The 19,925-nt window shown below is 43.0% G+C and overlaps 1 protein-coding gene across 4 annotated transcripts in view; it reads left to right on the forward strand.

Moving 5' to 3' along the window:
- The window catches only part of PPP1R12A (protein phosphatase 1 regulatory subunit 12A), a 228,630-nt gene extending 216,736 nt beyond the window's left edge, over positions 1 to 11,894 (forward strand). For all 4 annotated transcript variants that reach the window (XM_077473604.1, XM_077473602.1, XM_077473605.1 and 1 more), the window contains one exon: positions 9,711 to 11,894. In XM_077473604.1, coding sequence (XP_077329730.1) covers positions 9,711 to 9,797 — 87 coding nt within the window. In that variant the 3' untranslated portion in view covers positions 9,798 to 11,894. The remainder of the gene's footprint in view (positions 1 to 9,710) is intronic.
- The last annotated feature ends 8,031 nt before the right edge of the window (positions 11,895 to 19,925 follow it).

Below are 19,925 nucleotides of genomic sequence, written 5' to 3' on the forward strand. Positions count from 1 at the left end.
TCCTTCAGGGATTCAGACGAAGAGAAGGATGATGACAGACGTAGTTCGAGGTACGAACTGTCCTTAGAGGAAGTGGACGAGCTTTTGAAAGGGATTTATATGACTCTGGATATTCAGGAGGAAAAGGTCCAGTTGTCAGTCCACGACAGGATGTACCAAGGCCTGGATGACACCAAAGGCAAGGTGTTCCCAGTCCATAGAGTATTGTCGGACATGGTCAAGAGGGAATGGAAAGATACAGAGAAGGGGCCCTTTGCTTTCCAAAACCCTTAAAAGGCGTTTTCCCTTTGACGACAACAGAATCGGAAGTGTGGAATAAAAAGTCAAGGGTTGATGCTGCTTTTTCACAAGTCTCACACTGAACAGATCTGGCGTTCGAAGATGTGGGGGTACTCAAAGACACTATGGATAAGAGGGCCGATTCCCTCTTGATGAAAGCGTGGGATTCGGCATCTGCCAGCCTCAAACCAGCGATGGCATCTACAGTAGTAGCGAGAAATTTGGAGTCCTGGATAGAAAAGCTAAAGAGCCGTGTTGAGGCAGGAACATAAATTTTTTATTAGAATCCTTTCCGTTGATCTTAAAGGTGGTAAAATACATGGCTGATGCTTCAGCTGAGTCTATTAAGATGGCAGCCAGGTTCTCACATGGGTGAATTCGGCCAGAAGGGTGGTCTAGCTAAAGACCTGGTCGGGTGACAGCCTCAAAGATTAGGCTGTGTGGCAGGTTTTACGTTACGGCCCTCCCAAAGGACCAAGAAAAGGCCTCCGCAAAGATGAACCTATTACAGGAGCTGATCCAGCAGGAGGTAGTGGTACAGGTCCCGAAGTCCCAGGAGGGTAAAGGATTTTGTTCACACATCTTTCTGGTGAAAAAACCTTCAGGGAAGGATTGGTTGAACGTAAATTTGAAAATATTGAACAGATCAATCCGATACAAGCATTTTCACATGGATACAATACACTCAATAACCAAGCTGTTATCCCCAAATTGCTGCATGGCTTCCTTAGACCTGAGGGTTGCATACTTACACGTCCCGATTGCCCAAGCCTCCCATCGTTTCCTTTGTCTGGCAGTCAACCTGGGAACATCAATCTGGCACTTGCAGTTCAGGGCCCTGCCTTTCGGGCTCTCGTCCTCCCCCAGGATTTTCACAAAAGTTATGGCGGAAGCTCTGGAGCCATTGAAGCTCAGGGGAATTTCCATAGTCCCATACCTAGATGACCTGCTATTCTTTGCAGATTCCAAGGAACTGCTTTTGGCAGATCTTCAGATATCAGACGCACCTCAGGGAGCTGGGTTGGCTACTCAACTTGGAGAAGTCAAGCCTGAGTCCAAGCCAGGAGGTGGTATTTTTGGCCTATGTAATCAATTCGGTCCTTCAGAAAGTCGTCTTACCACAGGCAAAATTAAAAAAAATCTGCGGATCAGTGAAACAGATTCAAACGAACTGTACAATCTCAGTCCGGTCAGCTATGGCGGTGCTAGGACTTTTTACGGCTTCAATCCCGGCAGTTCAGTGGGCCAGGTTTCGTTCCAGACCACTTCAGTGGACCGTCTTACAGAACTGGTCACATTAGGTTTCACTGGAGAAACAGATCAGGCTCTCCTCACGAGTGAAACAAGCACTGTGGTGGTGGAGGAATTCGGTCAGTCTAAAGGCCTCTCCTGAGTTTTTCCAATAGGCAAGCATCTGACAGATGCAAGTTCCTGGGTTCTGGGGAGCCCACCTAGATGGTCTGACTGCACAAGGGACTTGGTCCAAGGCAGAAGCCCAGAGGTCTTCAAACTGGCGAGGGCTAAAAGCCATCTTTCTGGGCCTGCTAGCTTTTCATCAGGGACAGCATGTTCAGGTCCTGTCAGACAATACGACAGCAGTGGCTTATGTCCTCAAACAAGGAGGAACCAGGAGCAAGAGTCTTTTGGGTCTTGCCAATCAGCTTTTCGCCTGGACAGAACAGCATGTGGCCTCTCTAACGGTGATCCACCTAAAAGGTTCTCAGTCTGTTGGCGAACCTACTCAGCAGAAGGAGGTTGGCAGAGGCAGAGTGGAGCCTGAACCAGGAAATCTTCCTAATGATATCCGAGGAGTGGGGGTCCTCCCAGGTGGACCTGTTTGCTAGCCAACAAAATTCGAAAGTACGCAGGTTCTTTTCTCTTCACCGAGAAGATTAAGCCCTAGGCTAGCCCTACACATGCTGGTAGGTTAATTAGACCCTGTCCAAAAAAATTGGTCACAATATGTGTATGTCAATGTTGTATGTCGGGGCCCTACAGGTTAAAGGACCACGTAAAAAGCTGCAGATGGACTGGTGGCAAGAAAGCGCCCTGAGGCGATTCAGTTCGCATAGGTAGCGCTAGACAAGTCACCCTATTCATTCATTCATAGATGCTCTGGCTCATCCATGGCATTTCCGGCTGTGTTATGCCTTTTCCCCCATTTCCTCCAGTTCTGTTGTTATTAAGGAAATTCCGAGAGGAAAGGACCAACATGATCTTAATCACGCCATTTTGGCCGAAAAGACCTTGGTTTGCAATCTTGCTAAATCTGGCAGAAGAACCACCCTGGAAACTGCCATTCAGGAAGGACATTCTAACTCGGGGATCAGTGGTCCATCCAGAGGCGGACAGACTGCAACTAACTGCCTGGCTTTTGAAGAAGATGACCTAAGGGCCAAGGGCTCATCAGAGAGAGTAATAAAGACCTTACTCTCCAGCATGAAGGACGTGACTAGAGCTGAAGGTTTGGAAGAAGGTCAATTCCTATTGTTTGGTTAAGGGCTTTCAGGTAGATAGGGTCGTTTCAGTACTTGAGTTTCTCCATGGAGGAACGGAGAAAGGACTGGCAGCCAGCACCTTAGACACACGTGGCGGCTCTTTGTTTTTTTTTATTTGTTTTTTTAAAGGACTTTATCAAAAGAAACCAAAATGTCAAGATTTTGCAGGGCCATGGCACGGAATAGGCCAGTGCCCCTCAATAATTTTCCCAGTTGGGACTTATCTATTGTTTTACAGGGTCTCACGAAGGCATCGTTTGAATCCTTGCATGAGGCTTCATTGAAAAGTTTAGTTCTCAAAACAATCTTCTTAGTAGCCATTACGTCGGCAAGAAGAGTCGGCGAGCTGCAGGTCTTAGCAGTTTCGGAACCTTTTCTCAAAGTTTTTCCCACTAGAGTGGTTCTTTGCACAGACCCAGGTTTCCTACCCAAAGTCTCCTCGAACTTCCACCATTCTCAGGAAATTGTGCTGCCTACACTTTCTTCGACTCCGGCCAATGCGGGTGAAGCATTCCATACTCTGGAAGTGAGGAGGTGTCTTCAATATCTCTCCATCACCAGGGAATTTAGAAGATCCAATGCCCTGTTCATGATCTTTACAGGTTCTCATAAAGGGGAGAAAGCCTTTAAGAGCACTCTGGGCAGGTGGCTCAGATGGGCAATCTCGGAAGCCTATGAAGCCAAGGGAGAAATGCCACCCTCGGGTTGTGGCCCACTCTACTAGATCTACAGCAGTTTCCTGGGCTGAAAGGGCCGGTGCTACGCCGTTCACACTGTCAGCTGCAGATCAAGCCTTCGGTAGGAAGGTGCTGCAGGCAGTAGTCCCACCCTAGGGTAAGTTTCTCGGCTATCCTCTCCAGGGTTGTCCTGAAAGGCAATTTGAGAAATACTTAGACTTACCGGTGACGGTATTTCTAAGAGCCTTTCAGGACAACTGCTATTTCCTTCCCTTTTTAACTTAGAAATGTTTAAGTATCTATCATGGTTGTGTGTGGTTTCCTGTGCTCCTGTGCTCTTGTTTTCCAGTATGTCGGGGGCTACAATAACTGAAGCCATGGTGGAAGAGGGCGGCTGTGCTCTCTCCAGGATTGTCCTGAAAGGCTCTTAGAAATACCGTCACCGATAAGTCTAAGTTTGTTGGATTGTGCAGATTGATTAGTTATACAATGCCCGATACTTCTAGCTGTGGTTGGTCAGTGATCGCATGGTACAGATGGGGCCAATCACAGCTCATCTGTACCATGTGATTAGCTGTTGCTAATCACAACACACACTGAAAAAATCAATTTCATTCAGTAAAAATGTTTTTTTATACCAAAGAAATTCACTGGTATAAACGATCCTGATGTGTTAAAAAAAAATAAAAACTCTGATCACTTCTCCAGAGTAGTACACTGTTGTCGCTTTTATCTTTGACCACTAGGGGCCTGCACAAGCCCTCCGCTCGCCCACAGCTGATTGCTTGGGGCACACGGAGAACCGGGATCTGTGTGTGTGTGTAAACGCACAGATCCCGGTTCTCTGAGGGGAGAACAGATTGTTCATACAGAGTATGAACAGCGATCTGTCATCTCCACTAGATAGTCCCCTCCCCCTTTAGTTAGAACATTAACCCCTTGATCTCCCCCTAGTGGTTAACCCCTTTACTGCCAGTGACAATTTTACAGTAATTGATGCATTTTTATAGCACTGATCGCTGTAAAAATGCCAATCGTCCCAAAAATGTGTCAAAATTGTCCGACGTGTCTGCCATAATTCGCAAGTGTGAACCCAGCCTAAATGAAAGATAAAAGCTCATGAGCAGACTGCAAGGTATCAAATAAGAGAAGGTCACTGAGTTTACATACACTTTCAGAGACCTTTCCTGCAATGGTTGCCTATAGCTTGATGAAATCCTGCTCTGTACTTGCGCCTATGTGTATATTGGTAACAGTGCACACTGACTTTTACGCATCTATATTCATACAGATTGTTTTAAAGCAGTTCACATTTCTTCCTGTTTTTGACAGGTACCTGGTCTGCCTAGGTAAGTATAAGTTTTACCCCCCAGCCGCCACCAGTAGTTCTGGTTAGTATGAGACCTTGGAGCTGCTTGGTCTCACTGCTGGGAGTGCATTATCACGCATGCTTCCAGCACAAACACAGGAACACACGTGCGGCATCCAGGATTAAAGTGATTGTAAAGTCTATTTTAAAAAAAAAAAGTAACCAACAAACACATACTTTCCTGTGCAGTAGAATTGCACATAGGGGCCCCAATCCTCCGCTTAGGTCTCCTACCAGCCCTCCTTGCTTCTCCTCTTGGCACGCCACTGAAGAAAGCTGCTTTTTATTGTGCCTGCATCCATAGTGCAACGCTGCCCCCGCATCACAGAATCTAAAAGAAACCAGTGGTTCCTGCTGCTTCAAGCAAAGCCTGTGGGAGTGGAGAGATCCAATACAGACAGGGATAATTAGATCTGGTGACTGTGGAGGCTATTGGAGTACAGTGAACTCATTGTAATTTTCAAGAAACAAGTCAGATTATTTGCCCTTTGTGACATGGTACATTATACTGGTGGTAGTAGCCATCAGAAGATGGGTGCACTGTAGTCATAAAGGGATGAACACGGTCACCAACAATACTTGGGTAGGCTGTGGCATTTAAACGATTGCTCAATAGGTATTAAGGGGTGCACAGTGTGCCAAGAAAATATCCCAACACCATTACACCACCACCACCTGCCTGAACCGTTTATACAAGGCAGGATGGATCCATGCTTTCATGTTTGCACCAAACTCTGACCCTATTGTCTGAATGATGCAACTGAAATCGACTCATCAGACCAGGCACTATTTCCAATCTTCTATTCCAATTTTGGTGTGCCTGTGCGAATTGTAGCCTCAGTTTCCTGTTCTTAACGGACAGGAGTAGCACCCGGTGTGGTCTTCTGCTATAGACCATCCACTTCAACATTCGATGTGCTGTGTGTTCAGAGATGGCACTCTGCATACCTTGGTTCTGCTCTGACATCAACAAGGCATTTTCCTCCACACAACTGCCACTCACTGGATATTTTATCTTTGGGACTATTATTTGTAAACTGTAGAGATGGTTGTGCTTGGAAATCCGAGTAGATCAGCAGTTTTTGAAATACTCATACCAGCCCATCTGGCATAAACAACCATGCCACATTCACAGTTAAATCCCCTTCAGCAAGTCGTCTTCACCACATCTAAATGCCTAAAAGTATTAAGTTGCTGGCATGTGATGTAAGGGTTTACAACCACTTTAAACACACTTTCACCTACAGGTAAGCCTAGATTAAGGCTTACCTGTAGGTGCTGTAAAAATATCCTAAACCTACATGGTTTAGCAGATATTTACAATTCCCCGTACGAGGATTCCTTCTGCGCATGCGCCGATGTATTCGACGCATGCACACTTTAATGAAAACGGCACGACCCTTCTAAACGACATGCCGTGACTGGCGGCTCCCGCGTGGGAGTGACGTCACACGACTCCGGACAATCTGAGCCAGAGTCCGTGCCCCCGGAAGGAAGATGGACGCTTCCAGCCGGCGAGGAAATTGCGGACGTCGCAGGCTCTAGTGTCAGGTAATTGACACAGTGCATAATGCTTAGTAACCCAATATGCTTTGCCTTTGCAGGGAAACAAAGAGGAAATTAACCCATTAGGCTTTTAAAGCATCGCCTATGGATAGTAAAATTGATGTAGTTTGTCGCCTCTGCACAGGCGTGTGCATTTTTAAAGCATGACATGTTTGGTATTTACTCAGTGTAACATCTTTTATATTTTACAGAAAAAATTGGGTTAGATTTTTTTTTTTTTTGCAATAAAATTTCAAAAATGTGTGTGTTTTTTTTTTTTTTTTTTTTTGTTTTTTTTCCTTCAAAAACTTGCATTTGAAAAACCACTGCGCAAAATGCTGTGTGACATACACAAATGGCAAAACCCACCAATTTATACTTTAGGGCCTTTGCTTTAAAAAAAATATATATGTTTGGGGTTTCTAAGTAACTTTCTAGCAAAAAAAATAAGATTTACATGTAAACAAAGTGCTAGAAAAAGCTTGGTCCTTGAGTGGTTAAGTATGATATGATGTTACAGATCTCCAATATTTTTATGTCCATGCATTAAGTAAAATGAAGCAAAATCTCTTGCGTACACAGTGGTCCTGCTTTCGAAACTTGACCTGTTACCTTGGGCGGTACAGTGCTGTAGTGGGTAGCACTTAAGCTTGGATTTGTGGGATCCTTGAGGGTAGAGACCGATGCGAGTGTGGAGTGGTGCGTAAATTGACTGCGCTATGTGGGTACCTTAAATAATCTAATATATGAGCATCTTAATGAGACACAATGCACAGGGATAGGGACAACTGTAGACGCTCGGGTTGAACTGGATGGACTGGTGTCTTTATTCAACCTTACTATGTAACTTTTGCCAGCCCTGCCCAGCTGCCCTGTTACTTTACCTTTTTTTTTTGTGAGATACTGTGGTGTGGCCACAAAAATAGGGTAAAAAAAAAACCCCCCACAAAATCTAGTTGCCAGAGATTTGTCCCAGGCAGAGCACCTTCCACTTTTAACACAGTTAGAAATATGCCACCTTTCTTGCCCTCAACTAAGAACACAGAAGGCTGTCTTTTTTCCTTGTGTTAATGTCAATCTAATGCATCTGTCCTGAGAGCACCCAAAGTTTTTATGGACAAGTGATGAAAATTTAGAGGCAGAATGGCTTGAGTTTTTGGGGATGGGAGGTGGATACAAACATTTGAATTAAAACCGATAGACTGAGTGACTGACCCAGTTATTGAGTACAGTTGAGCTAAATGGTGGAGGTTTCTAAGTTTAGATTTATAACCTAGATTTGGAGCCCAAGTGTTCATGTTTGAGCGGATGTTAAAATGTCTTAGTGGTGAAAAATTGAAGTTTGGAAGAATGAACAGCATATTGAGGTGTGTTGTAAAAGAAATACTGCTGAATGAATGAATGAAATACTTGTATAGCGCACAATGCGAACTGAATCGCCTCTGCTCAGTCTGCTCTCTCCTTTTTTCAGTATGGTCACTGGGCACAAAACTGCATTGCTTCAGACTTTGGTGTCTCAGTGTGCTGACCTTCCCTCAAACTACAGTGTTTCCCCAAAAATAAGCCCGGGTCTTCTATTCATTTTGCCAACAAAAGCCAAAGTAGGGCTATTTTTCGTGGGAGGTCTTGCCATGTAATGTGTTGTCTTCTCTCCCATCTCTCCCAGCCTGCCAGTAATCCCCAGTGTAAAATGCTTGTAAAATCATATAATACACTCTATTACAGTAGTATATAATGTACAATGTGTAATATAATTGTGCCAAATACCTTCGTTATAACGTCGCTCTGCACTCCAGTAACCCGCCAGAGCTCTCTTCCCCGCAATTATATTACAGAAACGCACACGACGTACATTATATACTACTGTAATAGAAAGGATTATAGGATTGTACATGCATTTTAAACTAGGTCTTCTTTTCAGGGTAGGGCTTGTATTGCCCTAGGTCTTATTTCCGGGGAAACACAGTAGTTTAAGTGCTGCTGTACAGAGGATTACAGAAGGCTGATTATCAAGACTTATTAAGGGGTTTATACTTTTTGCATTTAAAAAAAAATTCTATGTTTTAATTTCCTCTTATTGTATTCATAATGGCATTAGTTGGGGATTATATATTTACCTGATATCGAGCTTTAAGGGAACTTCCATTACATTCAATATTTAAAGTGATTGTAAATCCTTACATATACCCAGTGAAGTTACTCACTTAAGGTGATGCACAGATATGAAACAAATCCTCCTACTTAAGTTTTACCAGTTTATCTGCAGCCACCCTCACAGTTCTTTGAGAGCTGCAAGTTGTCAGCAATGGGTGACCAGTGCTTGTAGTCTATTCATTCACAAAATGTGACAGCGGGTTCAGGGAGAGGATCTCTCCCCCCCCTCCCCACTGTCTGTCACAGGCTTTGCGGAAAGAGGGTATGCATTCTGAAGGACCCCAGAAGAGGAGAGCCTGGGCCACTATATGCAAAACAAACTGAACAGTGACGGCAAGTATGACATTTTTTTTTTATTTTTGTTTTTTTTTTTTGTTTTAAAACGAGTCTTCACAACCCCTTTTGGCTGACCATACACATTAAGATTACTTGTTCAGCCATGCTGGTTGAATGAGGGAAATCACTCGCTTGTCACTAAAACAGGATAGATGGTCTAATCTGCAGCTGACAACAGGCACCTCTGTCAGAATACACAAACCATGACTGGATCTCCTCCACTCCTTCAACAAAGATCGATTGAAAAATAGACCTTTGTCAACCTTGGTGGTTCCAACAGGGCCACCCATAGAATGGATTTTGGATGATTCAGCAGGAACTGGCCAAAAATCTACTCCCATTTTGGGAACAACCCAACTCAGCATGACTGGATGTATATTATATTTTCTTTTGGAAGGAGATATAAGGCTTTAAGCATGTATTATAAGGCTTGATGCTAATGGTTGTGGAAATGTTTCTGTGCATTAACACCATCTAGTTTTGTCACCTGATATCATGTACAGCTTTTCCTGAGCTTAAAAAAAGGTTCCATTTTATCATGTTATGCATAAATCCAGGGATTTGTAGTATCCTCCTCCTGTCTACATGTTCGTTTTGCTAATACTGGATACTGCACCGCAGTACTATTATGTCCTAAAGTGACAATATGGTTTAATTTGAATTCTATATGCAGGTATTCCTCCCTGCAAATACACAGTTCCATAGTATAGGATTTTATGCACAGTTTTTGCTAAATTGCCCGCTACCTGGAAACTTGGAAGCCTGTACATTTGGCTGTTTAGATTTGAGACTTCAAAGTGATTTTCAATTAATGTATTCTAAACAGCAATCGTTTTTTCTTTCTCCAAACAGATGTTACCTGACCTGAAAGCAGACAACCAGAGGCTAAAAGATGAAAATGGAGCCTTAATCAGAGTTATAAGCAAGCTTTCCAAATAGAAAATGGTTTTTACCACAGCAGCAGTTTAATGGCATTGCACATATGTAACTCCAGTGGACCATAACGTGGCAGTCACTGGATACATGGGGGAAAATTCCTTGGCAACTGTAATGTTCAGAAATCCTGCCAAACTCCCTCTTTTTTTTTTTTTTTTTCCTTCATTTTGTACAAAAAAGATTTTGTATTAAAGTGCGGCTGCTGAGGAGAGAAAGTGACTATGAATTCTTGTTTACAGTTACAAAGTGCAAGAAAAGTGTTCAAGGCCAGAAGCCTCCTATATTTAACCAGTAAGCCTTAGTTGTACATATGCCTTTTTGCTATCAAAAAGCTTTCTGCTACCACAGACAAGTTACCACACAGTTTATGTTGTGCCACACATGAAATCTTTCAGTTCACTTTATTTTTACTTTTATATAACATTCTCTTAAAAATTTTAAGTCGGTGAGTGCCAGCAGTTCCTTTATATAGTTTGTAGACCACTTATTGAAGTACTGTATGTAGCCTGTAATGGTCATGCTGATGTTGTACTGACAGCTTACTGTGATGTCAGCAACAGGAAGTTACAGGTTGACCAGGCCTAATGTATAGGTTTACAAAATATACAAGTTTGATCATTAGGAAATCACTTTTAATGACTTATTTGACTACTCAGACATTAGTGGGGGAATTGCATTTACCACCTGTGCTAAGCTAAGCTCTGGAAAAGAAGGTAAAACCTTTCCTTTCTAGCCATCACTTTTATAAGGTTTGAATGAGATGTTCAGTACTATAGCCTCCACACTCATTTTTAGCAGATACTGATTTTTTTTTTTTTTTTTGCATGTGTATATATTTGTGTGCGTGTATATACAAAGGTATATAGATATGCTAGCTTATATCTATATATTGGTATATATGGAGAAGCTGTATCGTTCCGAAACCACTGTGTGGCATGCTCAGATCCACCTCCTTGTCAGCAATGTCTGTTACTCAAGGTTAGATTATTCCTAAGTAGTAAGTGATCTTAATAAAGTTCGGTCATTTTATGGTATAATGTCTATTTTATGGAGGCGTGACTTTAGTTATAACTGTAAAATATTCTGATTTTGTTATTTTTCTTTTTAAGTCACAACTATTAAAACTGTTATTATTTCACTACATTTCATGTTTCTTTTGAGTGCTGTCAATATCATTTGTGCTAGTCAGAGTGAAGTCACTTAGAATTCTAACATGCACTCTCTTGTGTAAATGCACTGTTACCATGTCAGAAGGCATGTAATTTAATACCACCGCGTCATATCTATTTTCTACATTTCAGTGGCCTTTTTGCAGAAAGTAACAAATATTATAAATATGTATGTGTATACAGCTAAGTGAGAGTTGCTGCTTTTTTTTTTTTTTTTTTTTTTTTTAAAAGAGCTTTTATATTTTCACTGACCTATGAGAATGACAGCGTAACAATGGCACATTAATTATCTAATCCACTGAAACAGCTTGGTCATTAAAACAAAGTTGTAAATTGTAAAGCTTTCAGCAGCTATTGTATTGTTGACTATAATGTATACTATATTAAATGTGAATTTGTACCCCTTTAATTTACAAGAAAAGGTCATTGTGATCTACTGCCTATTTTTGGGGGTTTTTGATTATCCAGACTTGATGTCCTTTTGTTTTGGTTTCTAAGTTTTATGAAGATACATTGTCTTGCTCTTACTGCCAACCTCAGGATTCTTGACTTTTTAAGGTACAAAGATAATTGTGGGCTGTTGCTGTTCATTTATTGTGTATGTGAGGGTCTTAAAGATTTGCATCTTGAGGATGCACGTAAAAAAGAACTGTACAGCGGACGAAGCTGCACGATTGTGGAAATGCTAGATTGCTTAAATTATGGGTTATACTTGGCAAAGTTTGGGTGTCTGTGAAGAATGATTAAATATGTCTAATTTAGTATTTTATATTTAGTTTATTTATTCTTTATCTAAACAGATTGGATACTGTGCTACAGTGATTTTATTGGTGGTAATGAGCAGGCTGTGTATCTGCATGAAACTCGTAACAAACCTAGTCTTTTGAGAAAAGTGTATTTTGACATATACAAATAAAAACAAATGAAACTATTTTCCCTGTGTGCGTAAACATGTTAAAGGAGTAATTGCATTGAAGGCTTTTTAGCGCTGGCATTAACAGGTATATAATACCTTGGGTCTATACCATAGCCTTTTGGGTCAGATGTCTACATATTGCATTTGCACATGTTTAAAATGCTTTGCTGACTAGTTTGGTTGAATCATCCAAATATTTATACTGCTTGTGAAATAAAGGTCATTAAATACAAACTCGAAGATCAACAGCGTGACTTCTCCCATAGTCTTTACAAGGTCGCACAATGTTACAGAGAAACATTTAAATCAGATTTACTGCAATGAGTATTACTAATGTTTTTCCTAGAAGAGAAAAGTATGTTGGTTATGAAGTTATTCCCACACTGTAAATACAAAATGGCACTTATTTGTAGACATGTGCATTCATTCATACATACATTCAGACATTCATTTTCGTCCGAATTTTGGGTATTTGTTATCGTTTTAACAAACGATAACAAATGTGCAGAATCCAAAAAACAAAAGATCTGGCATAAACAAATGCTTTATTTTCATTGTGACAACAGTTCGATATAGATAAGAGATTCGACATGACGCTGACAATGGCGATCTGTGTCCATTGAACCTGTGGTCGAATGTGCCTAACCTTAGCTCTTAGTCCAAGATTATTCTACATAGAAAGATTTGACATTATAGAGACAATAGCAGAAAAGGTCGAATGTGCCTAACCTACAGTAACTCTGTTCGTCCAAGATTATTCGACATAGAGAGGAAAGATTCGATATGAAGATTCGACGAAGCAGTCGCAAGTGGATATTTATGGTCAAATGCTCCGCCCATAGGCTATTGAAGAATTCTAATGTTGACTCATAAATAAATATAATTATTGCTAGTGTCATACAACTTTAGAATTCTACTATAGCTTGTAGGCAGAACATACGACCGGAAATATACAATTGCATTGTCGTACAGTTTAGCTGCTCCCTTGAATCTTCCGCCTACAAGCTATTCCATCAAATTTTCTTAGAACATTTGACAGACAACGTAAGCCTTCAATGAGAGATTTGACCTTAATTCAGATTTTTGAACAAATTCATTTTTTTAACAAAACAAAATAACGAATTTCGGGAGTAACGAAATTTATTTTTTGGACGAAAACTAAATTCCGAAACTAAATATTTCAGTGTGCACATGTCTTATTTGTACTTTTTCAAAAATTTCTGTATCATTTTGTCATTTACAAGGGGTTTCTTTTAACTGATAGAAATAGTTTATTGAAAAGTACAATGCAGTACAAGCAATGCAGCATACATACAGGTGAACAAGGGAAACACTAATGTAGGTAAACATGTACAGTGAAAAGGGGGGGGGGGGGGAGAATATTTGATCCCCTGCTGATTTTTTAAGTTTGCACAATGAGAAATGATCAGTCTATAAATTTAATGGTAGGTTTATTTTAACGGTGAGAGACAGAATAACAAAAAATTGTGAAAAACACATTTTAAAAAGTTATAAATTGATTTGCATTTTAATGAGTGAATTAAGTACTTGACCCCTTCGCAAAACATGACTTAATACTTGGTGACAACACCCTTTTTGGCAAATCGGAGGTCAGACATTTCTTGTAGTTGGCCACCAGGTTTGCACACATCTCAGGGGGGCTTTTGTCCCACTTTGCAGATCCTCTCCAAGTCATTAGGCTGTTTGGTAACGAACCTTCAGCTTCCTCCACATATTTTCTATGGGATTAAGGTCTGGAGACTGGCTAGGCCACTCCAGGACCTTAATGTGCTTCTTTTTGAGCCACTCCTTTGTTGCCTTGGCCGTGTGTTTTGGGTCATTGTCATGCTGGAATACCCATCCACGAACCATTTTCAATGCCCTGGCTAAGGGAAGGAGGTTCTCACCCAAGATTTGATGGTACATGGCCCTGTCCATGGTCCCTTTAATGCTGTGAAGTTGTCCTGTCCCCTTAGCAGAAAAACACCCCCAAAGCTTAATGTTGCCACCTCTATGTTTGACAGTGGGGTTGGTGTTCTTGGGGTCATAGGCGCATTGCTTCTCTAAACACGGCGAGTTGAGCTGATGCTAAAGAGCTTGATTTTGATCTCCTCTGACCACAACGCTTTTACCCAGTTCTCCTCTGTTGGCAAACTTCAGACGTGATTTCTTGAGCAGGGGGACCTTGTGGGCGCTTCAGGATTTCATTCCCTTGCGGCGGCGTGTTACCAATTGTTTTCTTGGTGACTATGGTCCCAGCTGCCTTGAGATCATTGACAAGATTCTCCTGTGTAGTTCTGGGCTGATTCCTAGCCGTTCTCCATGATCATTGAAACTCCAGTTGAGATCTTGCATTGAGCCACAGAACAAGGGAGATTGATTGTGTTTCTTCCATTTGCGAATAATTGCACCAACTGTTGTCACCCTGTCACCAAGTTGCTTGGCGATGGTCTTGTAGCCCATTACAGCATTTTGTAGGTCTACGATCTTGCCCTTGACATCCTTGGACAGCGCTTTGGTTTTGGCCATGGTGGAGAGATTGGAATCTGATTACTTCTGTGGACAGGTGTCTTTTATACAGGTAAGAAACTGAGATTAGGAGGACTCTTCAGTGCACTCTTCTCTAGTGCACCAAATCTCAGCTCGTTACCTGTATGGACACTTGGGAGCCAGAAATCTTGCTGATGGGGATCAAATACTTATTTCACTCATTAAAATGCAAATCAATTTACTGTTTTGAAATGTTTCTGAATATTTTTGTTCTCTTTATACTCTCTAATAAACCTACCATTAAAATTACAGACTGATCGTTTGTCAGTGGGCAAATGTACAAAATCAGCAGGGGATCAAATACTTTCCCCTCACTGTATAGTGTCCTAATGGACTACATACAAAATACTTTTGTATGTAGTCCATTAAATTATAGCTTTTATTCCAATATAAATGTCAGAAGCAAAATTGTAGCCAACAGCATTAAACAAGCCTAGAAGGAAAAATGTCAATCTGCATGGAAGGTTAAGTGGCATCAGGGCATTCTCAAAGCTGCATGAGGAAGGAGCAGGAAAAGGGGAATGCAGGAAAGAGATGCACATAAGGGGAAGGAAAGAACGTGAACGGAGGAATAACACAATGTCCAGTATGAGGAAAGGGCCTACATAGTCCCACTGCCCTATCTAAGGGGATTGACTGAAACCCCAAGAGTCAATCCAGGTGGACCAAATCTTATCAAACAATTTTGGACAGTTCCTGCTTGCGTAGGTTAACTTGTACTTCGGTAAAGCATTATCCAATAGCGGCACACCATGAAGACCAATTAGGATGGTGAGGTAATTTTCACTCCAAGAACAATCTTAAATAAGCATACAAAGCATAAAGGATAAACAATTTACCATACAGACCCAGTTACCTCATCTACGATACCCAGCAAGAGCCCCTTTGTGTCCAAGCTCAGGGTTCAGTAACGAATTCTATTAAGTTCAGCTACTACTGCCTTCCCGAGGGACCTAATTTGAGGGGTTATGTCCTTGCCATATGTCGGAAGGAACATACAAATGGCAGCATGTGCAGCAAAGATTTGCAGAGTATAAAAAGGCAGCCAACCATTGCAGGCTAAAATGGGCCCTGTGGAGAAATTTATGCTACATGAACCTATCGCCAGCTAAAATCCTATGCGTAAAATAATGGCTTGGGTTGACTTGGTGCCATCAGCAAGGCAGAGTCTAAGGTACAGAGAGGATAACTTTCCCCAGCATGCTCAAGGTGAGCAGCCTCCCAAATGGGGTCATACTCCATAAGAAAAGTAGGAAATTGTGCTTGGACCGTGTTTCAACAGAAAATACCTAAAAGGGCATACTGGTGGAAAGATACTTAGTCCTAAGGTCAGAAAACCCTATCAGCCTCTCTCCTGAAATAATATGCTTCAGGACCACTACACCGCGGGCGAATGGTGGTTTGGTCTGGCATTATGCCATACCAAAATAAGTTTTCAGCTGGGTGGGACTTGGAGCCCCTGATACCAAAATTATTCAGAGTACCATAGAAGCCTAATCAGCCAGTCCAGTTTGGTAGACTGATTTCGGTAGGGGAACCAGAGTATTTCTAAAATAGAAAAGCAGGTTATTCATATCCAGATTAGGATGGGAGGGGCTAAGAAAATAACACCACCTAGTTTACTAATCTGGGAGAAAGTGTTAATTATATGTAGTGCAGCTTTCAATGAGGCAGTTATTGGGAAACCAATCCAGTCCAGGCATTTTCCTCCAACTGAAGGGTGGATATAGCCAAGTGCACCTGCTCATACATGAGGGCATCTCATCTTTCCCTAAAAGTGTCCATAAGTCTTGGGAGGTCAGTATGTACACAGTAAGCAAGTCCTCCACTACATATGCCACTATATAGAGGCCTCGCTATTAGAAGGTATAACTGTCATTAAGTGAGAGCTAAAATCAAATGTTACCTTTTATAGTTAAAGCAGGTTACAATTTCAGTATGTATTTCAACCACGGTCATTAATTGGTGCATGTTGCAAGTCACAAGGCCATTTTCCAAGGTACTAAACGCACATAAGATGCAGCTTGCATTGCGTTACATTATCAAGAAACATTAAAAATGTGGCAAAAAATGCATTATGCGCTTTGAGCTAAATGTATGCGTTTCCCAGCAAAATGGTGTGAACGGGACCTTATCGATTGAAAACACCACTTTTTGCATTGTGGATTTGTTCACCAGCTGCCTCTCCATTTGAGGCAATTACACCCGAATCTGTAAGTAGGTTCAGCCTTATGGCCACACAGTGTCATTTTCTCCTTCATTGATGTGCGCTGATGAGGCTGCATTGATAGGTGGCACTGGTAAGATGGAACTTATAGGCAGCACTGATAGGTGCCATTAATGCAGAGGCACTGATTGGTAGCACTGATATGCATTGGCAGGTGGCACTGCTTAGCAGCAGTGGGTGTCCGTGTGTTGGACCGATGTCCCTCTGACAGAAGCCGGTAATCTGCTTTTTTTTTTTTTTTTTTTTCTCCTCACGCTATCGTGAGGGGGGGGGGGAACAATCATGGGCTTCTGTTTGCATCACGTGATCGGCTGTCATTGGCTTACAGCTGATCATGTGGTAAGGGGCCAGAACTGATCTGTGATCAGCCGAGACTCGTTGAGCACAGAATGCACCCCAGAGGCAGCTCATGCTCAGGACATTGACGCCCTCCCAGCGTGGGGAGGTTAAAGTCCCATACAGTCAGAAAATCCAAGTAGCTATGCTTTTTCATATCAGTTCCTACAGATAAAGTTACCGTATTTTTCGGACTATAAGGCGCACCGGATTATAAGGCGCACTAGCAACGACCGGCTGATAAAATGGATATTTCCATATATAAGGCGCATCGGACTATAAGGCGCACCGGATTATAAGGCGCACTAGCAACGACCGGCTGATAAAATGGATATTTCCATATATATAAAGCGCATCGGACTATAAGGCGCACGGTCGATTTTGGGAGAAAATTTAGGCTTTTACGTGCGCCTTATAGTCCGAAGGTTTACGTCAAGATGACAGATACTGTTAACAAAGAACTCCAGCGATGTCAACAGGTCATATATAAGGCGCACCGGACTATAAGGCGCACGGTCGTTTTTGGGAGAAAATTTAGGCTTTTACGTGCGCCTTATAGTCCGAAAAATACGGTAGTCAAATTCATCCCCTCAAAATTTGCAAAAATTAAGCAAAGATATGAAAGTACTCACACCTCAAAATTTACCACCACTTCAAATACATGAAATTAGAATTGGGTGCTCTTGATCAGTTGCCAATGATTAGAGACTCTTTCGGAAGTATGGAGATGGAACCTGTCTATAAACTTCACATTTTTAGGGTTTGGTGTTCACTTTGCTAATGTGTGTAGTGTCCTCAAACGAAGGTCAAAAGAACTCTTCAAGGCTCTCGGAATGAAGGTTGCAGATGCCATAAGTCTGGTTAAGGATTTAAAAGGTTATTGAAATGCCACTGTCAAGAAAATTATCTAGAAGTAGTGCATATTTATTACACCTGCTAACCTGTCCAGGACTGGTAACACTAACGGTAGAAATGTTTGGCACAAGCCAGGCAGCAGTTCAAAAGAACCTCATACGAGCTGTGAAGCATGGTGATGGAAATGTTATGGCTTTGGGTTGCCTAACACCTTCCCGCTGCCATCTCCTGACCCTTTCCAAGCTTTTTAATGCCTGGAGGTGGGCATTTGGATCATGTGGCCGCTGTGGTTTGGCTGTTAGTGGTCACATGATCGGAAAGCTCCCGATCACAAGTATGCAGTGGGAGCTTTCCAGTCCCTGACTGCAACTGTGCTGGGAGTGCACAGGGCACGCACTCTCAGCACAGCACTGTTTATATCTGCATTAAAACCCACCCACTAAGAGGCTGCATATATGCATACAGCCGGCAGAAAAGGATAAGAAATTTCTCTTATATTCACCGACCGACACAGCTCCTCTCTGTAACAAAATGGGTTGTCGGCCTTATCACTGGAGGTTACTAGGCAAAGTTGTAATACAACACTTCAGAACAGGGGGCGGTCCCTAGGCTACAACCCCCACAGCCTGCCCTAGTAGACGGTTTTATTTTGCCTAGTGAAGGAGATGCACCTAGGAAACCTGCGGGCCCATAGGTCCATGTTTTTTGATGCAGAAGCTTTGCTTTTTGCGCAAGATGAATGATCCTGTGATCTATCAACAGCCGGCTGGTGGACAGGCTGGTTCACTTATCCTTGTAGTCTCCCCAGTCTGGCCATCGAGCATGTGCAGGTCGCATCTACAGCTCGGCAGGCCACGACATACCTCAGCTCCAGAGGTGGTCAGTGAGATTTTATGCTCCGGGGCATACATATGACCTGGCTACTGATGTCTGGCTCACAGTATGCCGAGGCCAACAGCCACCCTGTACTGATCAGTGAGTGGGTCTGTAATGGAATATCTCCCAGCTCTTCAGGACTGGTAAGTACAGCTCTCTGCTTCGGTGGGGCTGAGCAGCTGGGCATTCCCTAGGAGATCGATTCGGGGGCCAACTCTCCTTCTCCCCTGTCCCTTCTCCTCTATCCCCCTCCGGGGGGGTTGCTGCATGTGTCTGCTGAGTGGTGTGTGTAACCTATGCAGGGGCTCTCTGTGGACTCTCACCTGTCATGGGGGGGCTGAACAGATAGCGGTGGTCCTGGGTCCTGTGTGGGGGTCCCTGGAAGGTGCCTGTGAGGTTTTACTGTGTTGGGCCAGCGCTGTGACTCTGCAGGGGGTGTTTTATTTTCACCTCATGGCGATGTCTGGCAGCCATTTTAGATATGTGCAGAGCAGGTTGTCTATGTGGGCTTCAGTGGCCATTTTCTGTGAGTTTTCCTATTCAGGACACTGGCGGCCATTTTCCGGAGGCCTGAGCACATTCGTTCAGTGTTCTCTAGCAGCTGCATGACGTGCTTTCACAGCCTTACTTCCTGTGGTTCCTGTCTGTGTACAGGATGCCGGGCGGCCATTTTCCTAAAGCCTGAGTACGCTGTACAGATTGTTTCAGCACTCATTTCCACAGCTGCTGCCGACACTTTGTTTTTTGCCCCTCTGCGCTTGGGAACCCCTGGGGGCTGCAGGCATTGCTTTGTATTCAGCACAAAACTCCTCAGGGTAGTGAGTCTGGCAGGTAGGAGCCCCCCCAGTCAGCGGCAACAGGAGGGTGGGACTTTTCACTATCCTAAGTCCCCTTCAGGTGGCAGACGGTAGGGTCAGCATGGCTTCAGAAACAAGTGTTTCTTCCCCCGAAATCCAGGCAATTGCAACCGCACCTGCGGACTGCGCTGTGCCCATCAACACCCTGACGGCGATCCTCAATTCGTTGTTGCTAGGATGGAGGCGGTGCGTGGGAGAAAGATGCGTTAAATAGCCCCTGCCCCCCCGTCCTCTGGGGAGAGCTCTGATGCAGACTCGGGCCCTGCTGCGGCTGGTGACCCCTGCTCTGTCCTATCAGATGACTCTGACCAGGACCGTTCGGACAGTGAGGATGAGTCCCCATCC

This window comes from Lithobates pipiens, unplaced genomic scaffold (genome assembly GCF_037356315.1).
Source record: "Lithobates pipiens isolate NorthernLeopardFrog02 unplaced genomic scaffold, aLitPip1_a1.2 Scaffold_8, whole genome shotgun sequence".
NCBI classification, from domain to species: domain Eukaryota; kingdom Metazoa; phylum Chordata; class Amphibia; order Anura; family Ranidae; genus Lithobates; species Lithobates pipiens.